The sequence below is a fragment of the Protopterus annectens genome, chromosome 5.part1, assembly GCF_019279795.1.
Source record: "Protopterus annectens isolate FY-2018-M chromosome 5.part1, PAN1.0, whole genome shotgun sequence".
Taxonomy (NCBI): Eukaryota; Metazoa; Chordata; order Ceratodontiformes; family Protopteridae; genus Protopterus; species Protopterus annectens.
Genome location: NC_056736.1, coordinates 60832379 through 60853777, shown reverse-complemented (window position 1 = coordinate 60853777; position 21399 = coordinate 60832379). Strand labels below are relative to the sequence as shown.

The 21399-nt window shown below is 43.0% G+C and overlaps 1 protein-coding gene across 2 annotated transcripts in view; it reads left to right on the top strand.

Annotated features, from left to right (window-relative positions):
* The window catches only part of TDRD3 (tudor domain containing 3), a 1563842-nt gene that overhangs the window by 507119 nt on the left and 1035324 nt on the right, over window positions 1-21399 (top strand). For both annotated transcript variants that reach the window (XM_044072885.1, XM_044072886.1), the window contains exon 4: window positions 13030-13190. In XM_044072885.1, coding sequence (XP_043928820.1) covers window positions 13030-13190 — 161 coding nt within the window. The remainder of the gene's footprint in view (window positions 1-13029; window positions 13191-21399) is intronic.

The following is a 21399-nucleotide window of genomic DNA, read 5'->3' as shown; positions in this document are numbered from 1 at the left end:
GCTGCATATCCGCAAGTCAAGCTCCACTCGAGTAACTCGCATGTGCGGCCTCAGGCTGTTGTGTGAAATCAGTAGGGCATATTAGCAGGACAGATTTGTGTGTCAGAGACTCCTCTTTTTGTAGAATAGAATCCCTCTCCACGTAAAGCAGAGTACCTCATTAAACCTTTTTAAGCTCAACCTGGATAACTGGATGGAGAACAGAAAATACATCCCTGGGATTCCATCTGTGTCTCTGCTGGACAGTGGCATAGGGTTCTGACTTGTTGGAACATGGGCTAACTTCTTGGCTAGACTTGTAAGGGCCTCAGGCCCAATAGCATAGTAACTTGTACCTCAGGCCCAATGGCATAGTAACTTCCTATGATCCTGTGAAATGGACCCTTTTTGACCAAGACTAATTATGCATTTTACTTTTTCACGGCAGAAGGGGTTATTAAGACTATGCAGTGTGCCCTTAAGTACATTTAATATTTTGCCTCCCTTTATCCCTACCTTCCCCCTTCCCTTTTAATCACCTGTCCCCTGTTGTCTTGAATGCCTGTCTGGCTTCCCTGTCTAATCACCATATGTGGCAGTGTATTCCGGGGATGTTCATCGTGCATACAGCTGCAGTCATAACAGATGGGTTCTTCTGCCGTCAGGCAGGTCCTCGGTCGGGCGAATTCCAAAGTCTAGGTCCGGCGTCGGTTGTCGTCGCTTCTTCCCTGACGTCAGTGCTACAGGGGTATAAAGGAACCAGCCGACGCCATTTTCTTCAGTCTTTCTTGCTGCGTGGTGCCCGAAGCAGAAGCAGTTCGCAAGTGCCGGTCGGCCAGCTCCTGAGATTACAAAATTTGGAAACCGAAGTCTTCTTAAAGCTAAGTACCCGTTGGGAATCTTTTCTTGCCTCAGACCGATGTCAGACAAAGTTAATAATTGTATTTCTTGTGGGAAGCAAATACCACATAAGGATTTCCATTCCCTCTGTATACCTTGTTTAGGCCCAGACCACGACGTCTCGGTCTGTCGCTTTTGTGCTACATTCAACAAACGCACTATTAAGTGTCGGGCGGAGTTCGCCCAGCATTATTTTGGGAAAGCATTTAACTATACTATGTCGTCGGATACTCCAACTCCGGTTTTGTCTAAAAAACGCAAAGACAAGGACCGACACCACGCCAAAGCCGACTGCACGTGGTCCAGTTCTCAGCGAGGCGCCTACACAGCCCCTGATTACCGACGACACATCTTTGACGGTGTCTCCTTTGCCCGAGGTTGCAGGCTCCTCGGCCCACACCCCGACTATAGATAACGAAGCCATTCTTGGCGTTGAAACTCAGAATGTGAACAGGTCCTCCTCCACTCAAGGTGTCTTTAGACCTTCCTCTTCTTTCTCCATCAAGGCTTTCACAAAGTCTAAAGCAACCATGCACTCTAAGAGACCAGCTACACAGGGCCCATCTCCAGGCCCCATGCCTAAGAAACAGATGCTTAAAATGGCTGAGGATTTAATTACTCTAATCAGAGGTTCTCAGCCCCCACCGGACAAAAGGCCCAGAGTGGAGGAAGATTCCCCCTCGTCTGATCAGGGCTCCATTATTTCAGAGCACTCTGATCAGGAACATTCTTACTCCCCTTTTGAAGACTCTGATGCGGAGGAGTCCATCCCTTCTGTATCCCCCCCTGAGGATTACTCATTTGGGGAAACTTTGCATACCTTAAGGGAACACTTCCACTGGGAAGGCCAGGATTATTCAGATTCCAAGAAAAGGCTCAGGGAATTTCTCTTGTTACCCCAGCACAGGCCTCTGGCTATACCTCCTGTCTTGGACATCCTAGATGATGTTTACTCGGAGGCCTGCCTTAACCCGGACTCTCTACCTCCAGCTCCAGTTAAGCCTGACAGGTACTACAGGGTTCCTGACTCACACCAATTTCTATACAAAAGCCATGCTGCTGACCCAGAAACCATCTCACAGGACCCCAGGGGAATCAAGGCCTCCATTGCCAAAAATCTGTTGCCTTCTGAGAGAGATTCCAGATCCTTAGAAAGGTGGGGAAAAAAGGTATATACCTCGGCTACCTTATCCATGAGGGCCTTAAACTGTCAGTTTCTTATGCTAAAATACCAGCAGTTTTTGTTATCACAATTGAAAAGTAAAATGTCACAACCTGAACAGCCAGACTTGAAGGAGTTGCAGGATTTGATGCATAGTGCAGAACAAGTGGGTAAGCATACCTTACAATGTGGTTTTGATGCTCTAGAGGCCTCATGTAGAGCTGCTGTTACAGGATCAGTCATATGTAGGCATGCCTGGCTTAAGGAACAAGCCTTGCCTGATCATGTCAAAGCTAAATTGCTAGACGCCCCTCTTCAAAAGGATGTACTATTTGGTGCTAATGCTGAGGAAGTATTAAGGAAAATGGAGGAAAAGGCTAAATCAATGCAAACTGTGAAAGAATTTCTACAGGTTCAACCCCCACGTTTTAGTAGAAATTGGCCTTCCAAAAACTGGTCCTTTCCTGCCACAGACAGACCCCAAAGAGGCAGATACAGACACCCGAGGGGCAGAGGACAATCCCAAGGATCGTATAGAGGCAGACAATGGCAAGCTCCTACACAAAGAGGTGGTGAGGACAACTCGCAATCTTTCAGAAAGCAAACCCAATGACTTTCCCCTTTGCATGCCAACCAGGTCTCAAATGGCAGCCCCCTTAGGAGGAAAGCTGACATTATTCTCAAAAAATTGGCATGTTGCCACAAAGGACAAATGGATACTGGACATTATAAACAGAGGCTACAAGTTCCATTTTCACACCCTTCCAAAAATGAGAGGCATGCCAAACCTGCCACACAATCAAAGGGCAGAGGCACAAAGGCAAATTTCAGATCTCATAAACATGAAAGCTATTCAAGAGGTACCTACGCACGAACAAGGTCAAGGTTTTTATTCCAGGCTATTTCTGGTGCCAAGGAAGGGAAAAGATTGGAGACCTATTTTGGATCTATCCATCCTAAACACATTTCTACTCGTACCAAAATTCAAGATGCTCACTCTACAGCAACTTCTTCCCATGCTGGGCAAGGAGTGTTGGCTGGTAACATTGGACCTCAAGGAGGCATACCTGCATGTCCCAATCAGACAAAATTGCAGAAGGTACCTCAGATTTCCTGCAGGTTCAACCCATTATCAATTCTCTGCATTGCCTATTGGCTTATCTACTGCGCCCAGAGTATTCACAAAATGTCTGGCATCAGTAATTGCCTACTGCAGACTTCAAGGAATACAAATATACCCCTATTTGGACGACTGCCTGATCCAAGTGGACAGCAAGCACATTCTTCTGAAACATCTGGCTTATGTAATAATGTTATTGAACTCTCTGGGATACACAGTCAACAAAAAGAAATCAAGGCTAATACCCTCTCAGAAGATAATTTTCCTGGGTGCCAATTTGGACACAAACACCCAGATGGCCTACCTCATGCCAGAGAAGCAGGGGCAACTAATTCAATACTTCAGAACACTAGCAAATTGCACCAGGCTGACTGCAAGGAAAATCCTGCAGGCTCTGGGATTCATGGCATCTTGCATCTTACTAATCCCATGTGCAAAGCTGCATATGAGGAAACTACAATGGTACCTGAAAAACATATGGTCTCAACACAGCCACAGTTTGGAAACAATAATACCACTAATTCCATGTCTGCAAAAGGAATTTCTGTGGTGGGCTCAAGCATGTCAAACAAACACAGGTCTTCCATTCAGCAAGCCTCAAGCAAATCAAGTCATCACAACAGACGCCTCAGACTATGCCTGGGGGGCGCACATGACAGACCGGTGCATTCAGGGCAAATGGTCCCAAAAAGAAAAGCACCTTCACATCAATCAAAAAGAAATGCAAGCAGTAATGAATGCTATTATAGATTTCAAGGACCTTCTACAACCAGGTCAACTATTGATAAGAACGGACAACACACAATTATGTGGTACATAAACAAACAGGGAGGAACACATTCTTACCCCCTATGCAGACTGGCCATGTCACTTTGGAACATGGCCATGGACTTACAAATGGAACTGCAAGCACAGTACTTGCCAGGCAAGGAAAACACGCTGGCAGACAACCTAAGCAGGAATATGACAGATCCACACGAATGGAAATTGCATCCAAAAGTTTTTACAGAAAGAATCCAAGAATGGGGAAGGCCAGACATAGATCTCTTTGCCTCCCACAAGAATCATCAATTGACAAAATTCTGCTCAAGGATCTTCCATCCAAAGGCCTGGAGAGTGGACGCTCTTTCTTTCAGTTGGACATCAATGACAGTTTATGCCTTCCCTCCTCTTCCTCTGCTGCCCAAAGTTCTATTAAAGACCAAAGCAGACAGACCAAAGATGATCCTCATTGCTCTGGACTAGCCAAGGCAATACTGGTACCCACTCTTGAGGAGCCTGACGCATTCCCAGCCATGGACCCTGCCTCTAATGCCTCTTCTTCTGACTCAGCACAGTTTCAAAACTCTTCACAGCCAGCTAAAAACACTCAATCTAGCCGCATGGAAGGTTCCTTAGCATCACAACAGGCCCCACTCTCCAAGGAGGTGCAGGATGTCATTTTGGAGGCCAGAAGGCCATCAGCTAGAAAAGCTTGCTCCGCAAAATGGAAACGTTTTTGTGTTTGGAAAGAGAAAAAGGGCCAGGATCCTGGAAAACTGAATTTACCTCAAATACTACAATATTTGGCTGAACTGCTAGGCAGTGGACTTTCTTTCTCCTTCATCAAAATCCATGCCTCAGCCATTTCTGCAGAATACAACACCGATCCACCTTTATTCTCTCACCCTCTCTTAAGACAGTTCCTCAGAGGGGCTAAGAATTTAAGGCCTCCAAGGAAACAACCAATACCTGCTTGGGATCTTAATTTCATTCTGGAAAAACTGACCTTGCCTCCCTTTGAGCCAGCTGCCTCATCAGATTTGCAATATTTGTCCTGGAAAACAGCTTTCCTTCTGGCTATCACCTCAGCTCGTAGAGTTTCAGAACTACAGGCTGTCATGGCTGTCCAGCCTTTTATCATCTTCCATCAGAACAGAGTTTCCTTACGAACCAACTCGTCCTTTATGCCTAAAGTGGTATCCAGGGTAGCTTTAAATCAGGCCATACATTTACCTACTTTTTATCCTAATCCTCAAAACAAAGGGGAGATTACTACATTCCTTGGACATCCACAGACAACTGCGTTATTATTTGGACAGAACAAAGCCTTTCAGAAAATCAGAACAGCTCTTTGTGGCCTATGCGGTAGGAGCTCAAGGGAAGCCAATTTCCAAACAGACAATCTCAAAATGGATAGCCCACTGCATACGCTTTTGCTATTCCTTTCATGGCAAAACTGTTCCTACAGGCATTAGAACTTATTCCACCAGGGCCACAGCCACCTCTGCAGCCTTCCTCAGAGGAGTTCCTACCAAGGATATTTTGGAAGCAGCCACTTGGAGTTCTGTGCATACCTTCTCCAAGCACTACAACCTACCATTATACTCCAAATCTAGAGCAGGCTTTGCCACTGCAGTCTTGCAGGGCTTTTTGGCTCCTCCTAGTTCCACCTAGTGCCTACCACCCCTTTCTTAGCTTTGGGATTCTACCCATCTGTTATGACTGCAGCTGTATGCACGATGAACATAGTACAGTTTTGTACCTACCATAAATGTAGATGTTCGAGTGCTAATACAGCTGCAGTCCAGGTTTCCCTCCCTCCTTCCCCTGTTGGGACAGGCCTATAGGCTAACACATCCTCATACAACCTGATTGGGGTTTTCATTTATGATGTATTTGCTTGCAACTACTGTATTTTGATTATATTGCACTGCATTATCACACAAATTTATGTATTGCCTTCCTTCTGGGGGTACCTGACATCTGGGGCAAGAAAAACTGAAGAAAATGGCGTCGGCTGGTTCCTTTATACCCCTGTCACACTGACATCAGGGAAGAAGCGACGACAACCGACGCCGGACCTAGACTTTGGAATTCGGCCGACCGAGGACCCGCCTGACGGCAGGAGAACCCATCTGTTATGACTGCAGCTGTATTAGCACTCGAACATCTACATTTATGGTAGGTACAAAACTGTACTTTCTGTAACCTTCTCTTTGAAGAAACATGTTCAGAGATCCAGGGAGTGGTTTGTTCCTGTGTTCTGCTGCCCATATCTACTACTCCCCACTCTGTGCTTACTGATCAGGATGGACTCCTTCACGTCTTTCTGAAATGATCTTATTCAACAGTATCATGATTCCATTTTCTGTTATGCTGATCTGAAGTGATAGAAACGAGTGGCATTAGAACTCTTGATTATATCCATTCCCTTCCATTTCTCACGCACCCTTCTTGAGGTTTTCTTATGGACTTCTTCCAGCAGATTCATGTTCATTTCTTGTATGGTCTCTAGAGCTGCACACAGTTACTGTGCATGTATTCCATTGGGGGGCCTCTAGAGTGATACCATTAGCTGTATTCTTCTGAAGTTTATTCCCTGATTATACACTTCAGAATTGTAATTCCTGCTGCTGCCATTGTGTCCCTACCACTCTGCTCCTAGTAATCCATCTAGGTGTGGTTACCAACCCTTAGATCCATTTCTTGATTTTTTTTACCATCACTTCTTAGCAGGGCTTTTCCGTCCCAGGTGCATAACCTTACATTTGCTCACATTGAACCTGAACTATTGCTCTTCTGATCATGTGGTCATCTTTTTTAAATTATTTTCTTAGATTTGCACCGCCTTCATTACTGCACCTAGCTTTGTGTCATCATCAGAGATGCTGATCATGTTTTTTCATCAGGTAGTTCTGATACACAGTGAAGAGCACTGGACTTTGGACAAACTCCTGCCTTACTTCAGAAGTTGGTTTTATAATTTGTGAAATTGTTTTCACCACAACCCTCTCGGCAGCAGGTCCAGGTTTTCAGTATTGACTCTACATCCAACACCTCCAATATGTGTGTACCTTGTGAACGTTATTAAAATAATAAAATGTAGTGTCTAATACTTACAATGCACTATTGTATGTTGTATAACAGTGCAGTAGATAATCCGGTGTATACTTTAATATACATCATTTACAAACTTTTAGCAAGGGTAGCATGATATTTATTCACACCCTATGAATGTAGCACCTAGAGTGATGGTGCCCCTTCAATATACTGGTAGGCATTTGCTTGATACTGCCAATCCACTGCATTATTATATTGCATCCAAGTACAGCAAACATTTTTTCGTGTGTGCGTGTTTGTGTGTGCATGGTTGCATGCTTATGCATGCGGACTGATCCAGCTGGACCTTTTTTAGCTAGGGCATGAAATATAGTAAGTTATATTGAGACACAGTTCATTTATATTTTTTCATATGACTTATTGAATTGCTATCTAGTAATCTTTGATACATATAGTGATGTATAAAGTAAAAATGCAACAGATAATTGGATACATTTTATATACAACTTTCACACATTAGTTTCAAAGATAGGATGCCCTATGGAGTGATGGTGTTAAATATTGCTAAGCAGTTACCAGATACTACCCATCCATTATCAGAAAATAAATCTGTATCATGTAGCATATGTAAATGGTTGCTAGTGAGTGTAGTTAGAATTGCAAACCTTTTTAAATGGTCACTTGTATACATTAATTAGCAAATGTATGTGAACTTGTTAGATTACATTCATATGAAAATCAGGGCAACTATTACTGTATAAAAGATGGAGCCTGTGCATTAGTAGATGTTAAATATTGAACATTTGATGAAGTATATTAGTGAGCTTGTCAGATAATAGAAATGGAGGTGAGGGAATGAACTACATAGGGCAGAAAATGTTGTTGTTAAGAGGTGGAGTATAAAACAGGTTCAGAGAGAATTATATATATGGCTACATAAGGATGAGGTTTATATTATAGCAATAACTCATGGTGTGGTGGGTAATGCATTTACCCACGTTGGCGTTGGGTTGGTTTGGTCAAGCCCCGAAAAGAAAGTAAGCAAAAAAAAGCATTACCAAATACAATATTAAAATCATATAGAAGTGTTATATTATTTAAGAAACTACGATTTTCTTAAATAATGAAAAAAATACTTATTTACTCTTTGTCTGCCTATAATGCCTGTCTGATGTACCTTCTGATGTTCTGCAGCCTCGGCAGCTGCATGAGCGCGCATGAGGAAAAAGAAGAACAGCAGCTGAGATTTACTGTTTGTATGTTAAACTTTTTTTTAACATTTAAGCTTTTATTAATTTATAAACAGCGGAGATGTCCGTTGCTTATTTTAAAACTGTCTCAATGCTTGTTTAACTTTTTAAAACTGATAAAAATAAATGCAATGGAGATCTTGCTTTCTCCGTTGAAAACATAACTTCCTATCTGCAACTGCTTTTTAATGCTTGCTTCATGATGTGTTTGCTATAATAAGCAGCTTATTAAGCGAGAAAGCGGATAAAAATATAATATCATTAAACTTATTTTTACGCTGTTTTAAACCTATTTAACATAGAACAAAAAGTGTTTAAAAATAGTATAATATATGTATAGAGGTGGGGTGGTAAGCAGTGTCACAAAACTGTGTATATCACTAGGAGATGTTAGTAAATCTATTCAGATATTTGTGAGGACTGGCTGTGGGCATAGTAGTTTGAATTAAGAGAAATGGTTTGTTATGGCAAGCTAAAGATAATGATATTTCTCCTAGAGATATACAGGAGCAGATCAATTAATTTGATAGGTGAAGTTTTAGTTTTGTTTAATTTGAATTTGTATTCTGAATGGATTTCAGTGGTAGTGGAATGTGGTTCCATAGTTTAACAACACTGAATATAGAAAGTCACTTGCATAATTGGTTGATTTGGTAGTAGTGATTAGTGATTTTTCTCAAGAGTGTGAAGTTGTATTGTGGGAGTAGTGCTGTATTAACTTAAGGACTGCGCAAATTTCTGGGTTATAGAGAAGTCTGTGTATTTTAGTTAGCTGAGAATGAGAAATGTGTATTTTCTGTTCCATATGAAAGGATCAGCAGGACAGAACTATTTAGGGCTGCAGGCCTGATACAACTGACGTTTAGATTCCTTGGAAGAATTCAAACAGGATTTTACAAGCAGAAGTGAAGTGCGACTTCTTACTTCATTGCTGCAGAGTGAAGAATCTTGATTATGCAGTTTTGGATGCCTCTCTCATTGCATGCAACAGTTTCACTCTTCTGAAATGAGTTACAGCAGTTCTATGCAGAAGTACAGTACATGTTTCATGATGAACGCATTGCCTTGTACCGACAAAAATTCGGGCTGTATTTTATAGATTAAACAAATGATCAAAGCACAAAGAAACCATTATCTACACTGATTCATGAGAACTGTTGGTCTGCATAATTCTGTCATAAAAAGTAGGCATTGCACTGTAATATACTACTTCCAAATAGTACTGCAGTGGGTCAAGGGGATAAAGATGAAATCCTCATTACACACACACTCACTCAAATAAAGTAGAAAGCCTTGCTAAGGCATTGTTTAACAATCAGAATGTAGAAGTTAGGAAATAATGTTGCAGGTGCTTTATACTGAATTGATGTGTTTATGATTCTATACGACGGCAAACGTACATGCACAGAGATTCCTGGATTTTTTAAACACAAACTCCCTGGACCAGGTAGTCAGTAGATCAACCAGGTGTGCAACCATACTGGATCTGGTTCTCACTAATATGGGAGAGTGCTGCACATCCCCTGCTGTAATGCCCTCCTTGGTAAGGTCAGACCACAAAATGGTCTCCTTTGAAGTAAAAGTAAAACCTGGACCCCCATCTAAACCAGGAATATTCAGGAACTATTCCAAAGCTAACCTCCTGCTACTAAATGAGAACCTGGCAAAATTTCAAGATCCTATAAACCCTGAGAACACTTCTGTGTATGCAGAACTGTTCACAGAAACTCCATACAAGCATGTAAATAGCTGCATAGAGGCAGCTGTACCAACTAGGAAGGAGTACAGAACTAACTCAGAAAACAAGCCACCCTGGTGGAATCACAAAATCAATTGGATGTGCAACAGGAGGAAGACAAAATCATGGAAAAAATTAGGAGGTGCAGCACCCAGCAGGATAAAAGCACTCTAATCAAACTAAACAAACAACTCAGAGGACAAATAAAGTCTTGCCAAAGCCAAATTTGAGGTAAGTTTGGCCTCCCAGGCCAAGGACAACCACAAAGCATTTTTTAGCTATGTCCGCAACCTCAAAGGCAATGCACAATTGTGTGCAGAGCTCATTGTAAATGGAGCTACCTGTATGGAACCAGAAGATATAGCAATCCTCCGGGCTGATAAATTCAGCTCGAACTTTACTCCTCTGTCCCCCTCAGCCTTCCCTCAGGAAATATGATAAAATACAACTCCCCCTATTGTCAATAGGCAACAGGTCCTTAATGCTGCCTCTAAGACCAAGAACACTGCATCATTGGGCCCAGGCAATATCCCAAGATGGCTTCTAAATAACATGAAACATGACCTATGAGGGCCTCTGGAATTACTTTTTAACTGTAGCCTCCAAACAGGCTTCGTGCCTCATGAATGGAGAAAAGCAACATTCATCTCTCTGTACAAAGTTAGGCCATCTACAGACCCTGGGAACTGTAGACCCATAAGTCTCACTAGTCTTATATGTAAAGCTATGGAAAGAATTATCACAGAGGTGATCAATAGAGATATAGTAAACCTCCAGACATTGGACCCAACCCAGTTTGGTTTCGTCAAGGGCAGATCATACCTTCTCAACCTGGTGAACTTCCCAAAGCAATGGATGAGGGCAAAATCGTTCACATTGCCTACCTTGACCTGGCCAATGCATTTGATACAGTACCCCACTCGGGCATTGTTGACAAACTCAGGAGGTTAGGTACAAACCTGTATGCCACCCGGCGGATAGCCAGCTGACTCACAGGACCCATGAAGTTAGAATTGGGGAGTCCACCTCTACAAAGAGGCCAGTCACAAGTGGAGTCCCTCAGGGATCAGTCCTTGGACTGCTCCTTTTTGGCATTTACTTCTCAGAAGTCAAGGCCAATGTCAGTGGTCTCTGGCTGACTAAATTTGCAGATGATTTTAAATTAGGTGCTGTCATTGAATCGCATACTGACACAAAAATTTTCTACAGGAGGGGCTGACACAGACAAACAACTGGTGTGTCAGAGCCCATGGACTAAAACTAAATGCCAAGAAATGCATAATAGTATCCTATGGGAAGTCATCCATCCTTGGTAACTATCATTTTGACAACACACCCCTTAGAATTGACCCAGTAGTCAGGGACTTGGGGACACACATAGATAGCAATCTAGCCTTTGATCATCTTGTGTCTACAGTGGTGAGGAAATCATTCTATGTTGCACAACTTATAAACAATGGTATGGCATCTAAGTCCAAGGAAGTCATTGTTCCACTGTATTCAGCATTCATCAGACCTGTCATTGAGTGCATTGCCCCCTTTGGTATGTACCTAACCAGGCATATCTAACAACTGGAACGTCCACAGAGGTTCCTCACTAAAAGAATACAGGGTGTAAGTAATATGTCCTATGCTGACCGCCTCAAGACCCTATCCCTGTATTCTGTCTCCTACAGGCTTTTGAGGACAGATCTGTGCCTGGCATACAGGGCATTGCCAGACCCCACTCTGATGGACCTCCTGCAAAACAAACAGTACCAGAATTACCTGCTCTAAACACTTAAACCTTGCCTGTGATGTAACTAGGACCTGCTGGAGAGATAGGTATGTATCCCAGAAACTACCCCGTCTATGGAACAGACTCCCCATCCATGTGAAGCAGAGTTCCTCCCTAACCCAATTCAAGTGCAGCTTGGACAATTGGATGGGAATCCGGAAATTCATCCCCGGTTTGGCATCTGTGTCTCTAATGCAGACAGGTAACCTGTAAATAGTTCATCTCCCAGGCCCATGTTTACACTTATCAAGGGTGTTTGAACTTATCAAAGACTCGGGATGCATGGCTGGGCTTAAAAAGGCCCTTGTGGCCATTAGCCTAGTAAACACCTATGTATAAGTTGACCTTAAGCATTCTAAGGGGTCTTATGTAGAAGGAATGACAATGTGGACTCTTGGAGGCCTTGGGTTCAGGTCCATTCAAAGGCCTAAAATTTCATTTCATATCCTTTAGAAAGGATGAATTATGGTGGCACTCCAAAATTTATTTATCCTTTTTACGTTTTTTGTGATTGTGTCTGCCAAAAAAAAAATTGAAGTCTGTTGTGGCATCCTATTGGCAAGCTTTGAAGAACATTGGGTTGTTATAAAAGTAAAAGTACTCTAAGTGATGCAGCACTTAACCCCAGAGCACTGCTTAGCTGTTTTGTCACATTGTTCATACTGTGCATCACTTTTCACCTCCAAACATTGGACTACATCTGTAGTTGCTGACATTGTGCATGTGGGATAAAGAACAGAAGATGCTATGATTCTCACTTTCTTGCATACTCTGCCACTTACAGTTTCACTGTGTTTTTGGACTCGTGGCCTGCAAAAAAACCCACATTGGCTGTTAGGTTTATTCCTTTAGGTTGCATTTTGAACTGCTTATAAGATTTCTTTTTTTACCTTTAGTTTCTTGATGGTCACAATCCTAGCATTTTGCTCGTACTTTTTTTTCCCAATGAACAGCATACATTTTTCTTGCATACATTCACGTGACTGCTGAAGCATTTTCTGAACTGTCTAGATGTCTAGAGGTCACTTGTGACAGAAAGATGTTGGCATTTACAATACATATGTTAAAGTAAACCAAGTTGTGTATCAGTGAAAATACAGGGAGCTTGAATAAATAAGGTAGAGCAAATACGATGCTTTCTTCTTTTAAAATCTGAAACTGGAAAATGCCAGTGTCTTGTCATTTGAGATGGTTTTACAAAGGGAATGGTCTTTTATCTGTTGCAAGACAGCTTAGAAGGTTTTCAAATGCCATTCACATTTTGTTTGTTTTTTTTAAAAGCTTGAGGGGCCCTGTGTTCTGCAGATTCAAAAGATTCGCAATGTTGCTGCTCCAAAGGATAATGAAGAATCTCAAGCTGCTCCCAGAATGCTGCGTATGCAGATGACTGACGGTCATACAAGTTGCACAGGAGTGGAATTTAATTGCCTGTCAAAAATAAGGTGCAGAACCAGAAATATTAGTCTCTTTATCATGAGTTTGAAATTACCTTTTTTTTTGTTTTGTTTTTTTGCAAATTGCACATGCTTGATGTGATTGGTCTGACACTTTCCAATGTTGCAGCTTGTCAACAATGTATTGAAAAAGCTAATGCTGAAGGTGTTCTCTTAGGAATTGATGAACAAAAGTAAATTTGACTAAGCCAGAGCATCAGACTTAAGTTTAAATTGTGAAAATAGATAAAATTATGTATAATATTTGAAAGCGGCATATGTTCTCTGGTCATGCGCTGCTAGTTTCTTGCTATCATAATTCCATAGCCCAGAACTGATTCTATTTCTAGTCATGAAAGATCAGGTACAAAGACTCGAAATAATTTCATTTCATTCCATTTCCATTTAATCTTTGCTTGTGCGTATTGGCTGTGTGGTCCTATTTTTTGCTTAAAGTAAAGATTTTATATGAATATAAACCCTTTTAGCATTGGTACTGTACAGCCTTGTGATCATTGCTTTCCTGCCATGTTGGTGTGAAGGGCGTAATACGAAGATGTTCATCGTGTTACCCTGCTGCAGTCATCACACTTGGGTTATCGTGCCATCAGGCGGTCCCGCAGTCGTCCTGAATTCCAAAGTCTTGGTCCGGCATCCGTTGCTGTCGCTTCTTCCCTGACGTCAGTGCGCCAGGGGTATATAAGAGGCATCCAAAGCCATTTTCTTCAGTCTTTCTTGCCGCGCGGTGCCCGAAGCAGAAGCAGTTCGCAAGTGCAGATCGGCCGACACCTGAGATTTTCGATTCGAATTTTAGTCCAAAGTCTTCAATAAAGCTAAGTACCCCGTTGGGGAACATTTTCTTGCCTCAGTCCGATGTCAGAAAAAGTTAACAATTGCATTTCTTGTGGGAAGTAAATACCTCATAAGGACTTCCATTCCTGTTGTATTCCTTGCCTAGGCCCAGACCACAACTTCACAGGTTGTCGGTTTTGTGCTAGGTTTAATAAACGAACTATCAAATGCTGTTTTGACTTCGCACGGCATTACTTTGGTAGGAAATTTATTTATATCATGCCGTTGGAGCAGCCGACGACCGGCATACATAAAAAACGCAAGGATAAGGACAGGAAGCCTAGGAACAAGCCAGACTCCGAGGCCTCTGCTGGGCCTGTCACCAGTTCTCCAGTTTTCAGTGAGGTGCCTACGCAGCCCCTGACTACAGCAGAACTGGAACCCCAGACAACTGCGGATTCCCAAGCGGAGCCTACTAGGCGGACGCAGCCATCTTCCGACACTGGAGCAGAAGTAGACCCCGGTGCAGTGGAAACACCTTCGGTTGCAGAAGGTGTCTTCAGACTGAATACACTCACCATTAAATCTTATGCTAAGCTTAAAACTCCTTTAAAACCTAAGAAGACTGCACATCAGTCTACAGTTCAAGGCCCCATGCCTAAGAAACAGATGCTTAAGATGGCTGAAGACTTGATTACCCTAATCAGGGGTTCCCATCCCCCTCCTGATAAAAGACCAAGACAAGAGGAGGATTATGCTTCCTCAGACCAGGTTTCAATTTCCTCAGATTCTTCTGAGGAACAGGATTACACTTTTCCACCTTATGAAGACTCTGATGCTGAAGACTGTATTCCCTCAGCATCTCCCCCTGAAGACTACTCCTTTGGGGAAACTTTACATACTATGAGGGAACATTGCCACTGGGAAGGCCAGGACTACTCTGATTCTAAGAAAAGGCTCTGAGAGTTCCTTTTACTACCCCAGCACAGACCTCTTGCTATCCCTCCAGTTTTAGATATTGTGGATGATGTTTACTTGGAGTCTAGTTTAAATCCAGACTCTCTACCTCCTGCTCCAGCCAAACCAGACAGATACTACAGAGTACCTGACTCACACAAATTCCTTTATAAAAGCCCTGTGGCTGACCCAGAAACAATTTCCCAGGGTCCTAAGGGAGCTAAAGCTTCTATGGCTAAAAATCCTGTGCCCTCTGAAAGGGATTCCAGAGCCCTAGATAGATGGGAAAGAAAATATACACCTCAGCAACTCTGGCTATGAGAGCATTAAATTGTCAGTTTCACATGTTGAAATATCAGTAATTCCTAATGTCTCAATTAAAACAAAAAAATGAGCACACATACTGAACAGTATGAATTCAAGGAAATGCAGGATCTGTTGCGTGCAGCTGAACAGGTGGGCAAGCATACTTTACAATGCGGATTTGATTCGTTGGAAGCTTCCTGTAGAGCAGCTGTTACTGGCTCTGTCATACTTAGACATGCTTGGTTAAAAGAACAAACCCTTCCTGATCATGTTAAAGCAAAATTATTGGATGCACCTTTACAGCAGGATGTATTATTTGGTGTCAACTCAGAAGAGGTTTTAAAGAAAATGGAGGATAAGGCAAAGTCTATGCAGACGGTCAAGGATTTTTTGCAGGTCCAACCCCCTCGTTTCAGCAGAAATTGGCAAACAAAAAACTGGTCCTTTCCAGCTTCTGACAGATCACAGAGGGGCAAATACAGAAGCCCAAGGGGCAGAGGTCAGTCACAAGGCCCTTACAAACCTCGCCAATGGGGTACTCCTACCCAGAAAGGAGGAGAAGACAGGCCCCATGCTAGCAGAAGACAAACACAATGTCTCAATCCTCAAACTACCAAGCAAATCTCTCCTGGCAGCTCTCTTGGGAGGAAAATTAGCATTTTTTGCAGACAACTGGCACATCATCACAAAAAACAAATGGGTCCTAAACATTGTCTGTCAAGGATACAGATTCCACTTTCATACCTTACCAAGGCTAAAAGGAATGCCAAACCTGCCACCAAATCAATGGGCAGAGGCACAAAAACAAATTACAGCTCTCATGGAAATGAGAGCCATTCAACAGGTACCTACACAGGAACAAGGATTTTACTCAAGACACTATCTAGTCCCAACAAAGGACAAACCATGGAGACCCATTCTGGATCTTTCAATTCTGAACACCTATCTGCAAGTACCAAAATTCAAGATGCTAACACTACAGCAGCTTCTTCACATGCTGGGCAAGAATGCTTGCTTAGTAACGTTGGACCTCAAGGAGGCATACCTGCATGTCCCTATAAGACAAAATTGCAGAAGATACCTCCGCTTCATTGCAGGTTCAACGCATTATCAATTCTCTGCACTGCCCTTTGGCTTATCTACTGCGCCCATGGTCTTCGCAAAATGCCTGGCACCAGTAATTGCATACTGCAGACAAAGAGGGATTCAAATATACCCATACCTGGACGACTGCCTTATTCAAGCAGAAAGCAAGGACATTCTTTTAAAGCATCTGGCATTTGTCAAACACCTTCTAAGTTGCCTAGGGTACACAGTAAACGAAAAGAAATCAAAACTAGTGCCCTCGCAAAACATAATATTCCTGGGTGCCAGCTTGAATACAACGGCCCAGATGGCTTATCTCATGCCAGACAAGCAACAACAGCTGACTCAATATTTCAAAATAATGGCAACAAAGACCTAACTCCCTGCAAGAAAAATTCTGCAGGTCTTGGGATTCATGGCATCTTGCATACTACTAATACCATTTGCAAAACTGCATATGAGGAAATTACAATGGTACCTGAAAGGCGTTTGGACTCAGCACAGCCACAGCTTGGAAACAATGATACCACTCATTCCCTGCCTTCAACAGGAGTTTCTATGGTGGGCACAGGCATGTCACCTCAACAAGGGTCAGCCTTTCACCTTACCCACAGCCAGGCAAGCTATGACAACAGATGCATCGGACTATGCCTGGGGAGCACACATGGCAGGATAGAGCATTCAGGGCAAATGGACCACAGATCAGAGGCATCTGCATATCAATCAAAAAGAAATGCTAGCAGTACAGAATGCCCTACAGCTTTCAAGGACCTTTTACACCCAGGACAACTAATCATAAAGACGGACAGTACCACAGTAATGTGGCACATAAACAAGCAAGGGGGCACACATTCCTACCCTCTATGCAGGCAAGCAATGACCTTGTGGAAGACTGCACTGTCTTACCAGGTTCAATTACAAAAGCACAATTCCTGCCAGGAAAGAAAAACACATTGGCAGACGACCTAAGCAGAAACATCATGGATCCACACGAGTGGAAACTAGATCCACAAGTATTTGCAATGATAGCTCAAAAATGGGGATGCCCAGACATAGATCTGTTTGCAAACCCCCACAACTACCAACTTAAAAAATTTTGTACAAGGACATTCCATCCACAAGCTTGGAAAGTGGACGCCCTCTCATTCAGTTGGAAACCATTAACAGTTTATGCATTTCCTCCACTGCCTCTTCTAGCAAAGGTACTGCTGAAAGTCAGATTAGAGAGGCCACAAATGATACTCGTTGCACCAGACTGGCCATGCCAGCATTGGTATCCAATTCTAAGGAACATGTCCCACGGCCCACCATGGATTTTACCACAAATTCCTCACCTGCTCACCCAGCGAGACAATCAGATTCTACACAGCCAGCTCAAGACTTTAAACCTGGCTGCATGGCAAATTACCTAAACAACCAGCCAACATCTCTATCCAAAGCTGCTATGGATGTCATTCTGGAGGCCAGGAGGCCCAGCACCAGGAAAACCTATTCAGACAAATGGAAAAGATTTTGCGACTGGAACCAGGCTAAAGGCCAAAATCCCCTTGATCCAAACATTCCTCAGATTCTACAATATTTAACTGAGATGTTGCACAAAGGACTTTCCTTTTCATCTATTAAGATCCACGCCTCAGCAATTTCAGCTCATTACAACACAGATCCTCCTTTATTCTCACATCCACTCCTAAGACAGTACCTCAGAGGGGCTAAGAACATAAGACCGCCAAGGAGAGCACCAACACCTACTTGGGATCTCAACTTTGTTATGGAAAAGTTTACACTGCTGCCCTTTGAACTAGCTTTTTCAGCTGATTTAAAATTTCTTTCATGGAAAACTGCCCTGCTACTAGCAATAACCTCAGCTAGAAGAGTCTCAGAGCTACAGGCACTAATGGCAGTGGAGCCTTTCCTCATTTTTCATCAAGACAGATTCTCTCTACGAACTAACCCTTCCTTTATGCCAAAGGTGGTATCCAGTGTGGCCCTAAACCAAACCATTCATTTGCCCACCTTTTTCCCAAATCCCCAGAATAAAGGAGAAAGACTCCTGCAATCTTTGGACATTCACAGGCAATTACGTTACTACTTGGATAAAACTAAGGCTTTCAGAAAAACTGACCAGCTCTTTGTAGCCTATGCTACAGGTTCACAAGGAAAAGCTATCTCAAAACAGACCATTTTTAAATGGATAGGGCATTGAATAAGTTTCTGCTACACGCATCATGGGAAACTGGTACCTGCTAACATTAGGTCCCACTCCACCAGGGCTACAGCTACATGAGCAGCCTTTCTCAGGGGAGTGCCAACCAAGGATATTCTGGAAGCTGCAACTTGGAGTTCAGTGCACACCTTCACCAAACACTATCACTTACCTCTATATTCTAAGACTAGAGCTGGTTTTGCCACTGCAGTTTTGCAGGGCCTACTAGCTTCTTCTAACCCTGTTTAACTCCACCTCCCATCCTTAGCTTTGGGATTCATCCCAAGTGTGATGACTGCAGCAGGGTAACACGATGAACATAGTACAGTTTTGTACCTACCATAAATGTAGATGTTCGAGTGTTCACCCTGCTGCAGTCCAGGTTACCCTCCCTCCATCCCCTCTGAACTAGCTGAACTTATCTATACCACTCTATCCTATACTACCTCTGTGGTGTATTTGCTTGTGCCTAAAGGTATTGTTTTATTTTTATCTAGCTATATATACATATATATATTTTGCCTACCTATTGGGGGCACCTGACATCTGGGGCAAGAAAAACTGAAGAAAATGGCGTTGGATGCCTCTTATATACCCCTGGCGCACTGACGTCAGGGAAGAAGCGACAGCAACCGACGCCAGACCAAGACTTTGGAATTCAGGCCGACTGCGGGACCGCCTGATGGCAGGATAACCCAAGTGTGATGACTGCAGCAGGGTGAACACTCGAACATCTACATTTATGGTAGGTACAAAACTGTACTTTCTTCTGTAGAAGTTTTCCTGTCTTGGTTTCCACCCTGTAATTATGTAATTACTAGATGCTCATCCTTCTTACTGCTTCAGCAGTCTTTGGCTGTTTGGATTGTATCCAATACAGGATGCAACAACTGGCCAATCTTTAAAAGCTCTGGCTCCCTCCCATACCTGCACTCTGACTCCTCATTGGCTAGCCCCTTGGAGACGAGTCATCAGTCAGAGTGTAGCAGCTCAGAAACGTAACAGGCGAAGCAGCTGGTTACAATTTTCGTTTCTGGCAGATAACTTCCTATTGTGGAACCCTTCCACATAGAAAATACTGCATTTTTAATTTTTTTAATGTGTGTGTTTATTTTATGAAAAATCCTGGCAGTTTTGTTAATATCAAAAATTTCTTGTGAGAAACTGCTAATGTTAATTGTTATGGTCACTGCCACAGGCCATTAACTTATTTGAAACGTTATAGGAACAATGTACAACTATGTAAGGCTGCAGACACATCCTACTTACCGCTGTACCTAGATACAAAAAAATCCTCCCTCCAGTCCAATCAGGGCCTAGTTTTTTTGGTTTGCAGAATGGACACCAAGATGATCCTTAACTTGTGTGGGATCATGAATTCAGGTCTGGCATACTCCTCCATCAAAGCCCACCTGTCAGCCATTTCTGCCTGGCTATCCCTCCCTCTGCCTGTTGTGTCCTGGCTGGAGGCTAAACAATTTTTGAAAGGGATGCTATATATAAGACCCACAGAAAATGGACAGAAAAGAAAGTGGGCAGGTTGATTGCTTGGTTGAGAGATCTTATTGACCACTTTAGGCGTGAAGTATGGGGTTAACCCTAGAGTATGCCTTGTCCTTGTGAAAAATAAGAAAAAGTGGAACAGCCATGAGTGCCTGTAATTCTAAGACTCTCCTAGCAGAAGTGAGAGCCAGCAATAATATAGTATTTCAGGTGCAGAATTTGAACGTAGAAGATGCAGCAGTCTCAGAGAGAAGGCAGAGTTTGCTTTTCTAGCATGAAGCTAAGATCCCAAGGTGAGGACACAGGTTTCCTTTTTGGTCTTAGATGTACCTTACACAAGTAAGTTAAGTTAAGAACGTCTGATTTTTTTTGTAGTCCTGATTGTTTGTATGACACCTTATAGAAAATCTCTTCCATTTGGCTAGGTAGGATTTCCGAGTGGTGGGCCTCCTTGCCTCCTGGAGAGCCCAAATCACATCCCCAGGAAATTGGTGTCTGAAGGGGATCAGAATCCTGTCATCCATAGGCTTAGATTTAGGGATGACAAGTTGGGATGAAGCAATGATTCTTTCTGCTGTGTGATGAGATCCACTTTGTGGGGTGGCTTGTGGTGACTGCCTCTGGCTAAGTGATAGAGCAGGGGAGCCAGTGCTGTTTTGCCTTAAGGGGAGTCACCAGCAGGATTTTTGTTTCTTTTTAGATCTTTAGTAATACTTTTGTTATCAGAGGGAGTGGTGGAAGGCATAAAGGAATCTCCCTTTCTACTGAAGAGAATGCATCTAACCTTCATGTCAAGGGGCAAGGAATCCTGCTGCAGTAGAGAGGAAGCTGCTTGTTGCAGTCTGAGGCAAATAAATCTATCTGTGGTGCTTCCCTCTTGTAGAGTATGTCTAGGAAGACCAGTATGTTGAGGGTCCATTCATGGGGATCCTCGATGGACCTGTTTAGTGAGTCTGACAGAAAATTGTCTTGTGATGGAATATACATGACCTGAAGGGGCATGTTCCTCTGGATAGAAAGGTCCCAAGAAGCAGTCTGAGCCAGTCTGCATAGTTGGTATGATCTGGTTCCTCATTGCTTGTTTGTTCCACATGATAGTAGTGTTGGCTGTGAAAACTAGAATGTGACCTGGTTTCCAGAAGTGTGAGAAAACTTGAAGAGCTTGAATGAGAGTCCTCACTTCTTTCGTATTGGTGTGATGTTCTCATGTTTCACAGTTACAGTCCTGACTTGTGGGATTTCTTGCGATGAAAGCACTTGGCCAGCCCGACTACCAGAGAAAGCTGTTTCCGGCTACCAGGCTGGCGGATGCCCTGACCGACGTCCGTACTTTCCGGTGTAAAGGGAGCCAGCCTGCTTCACAGTTTGTCT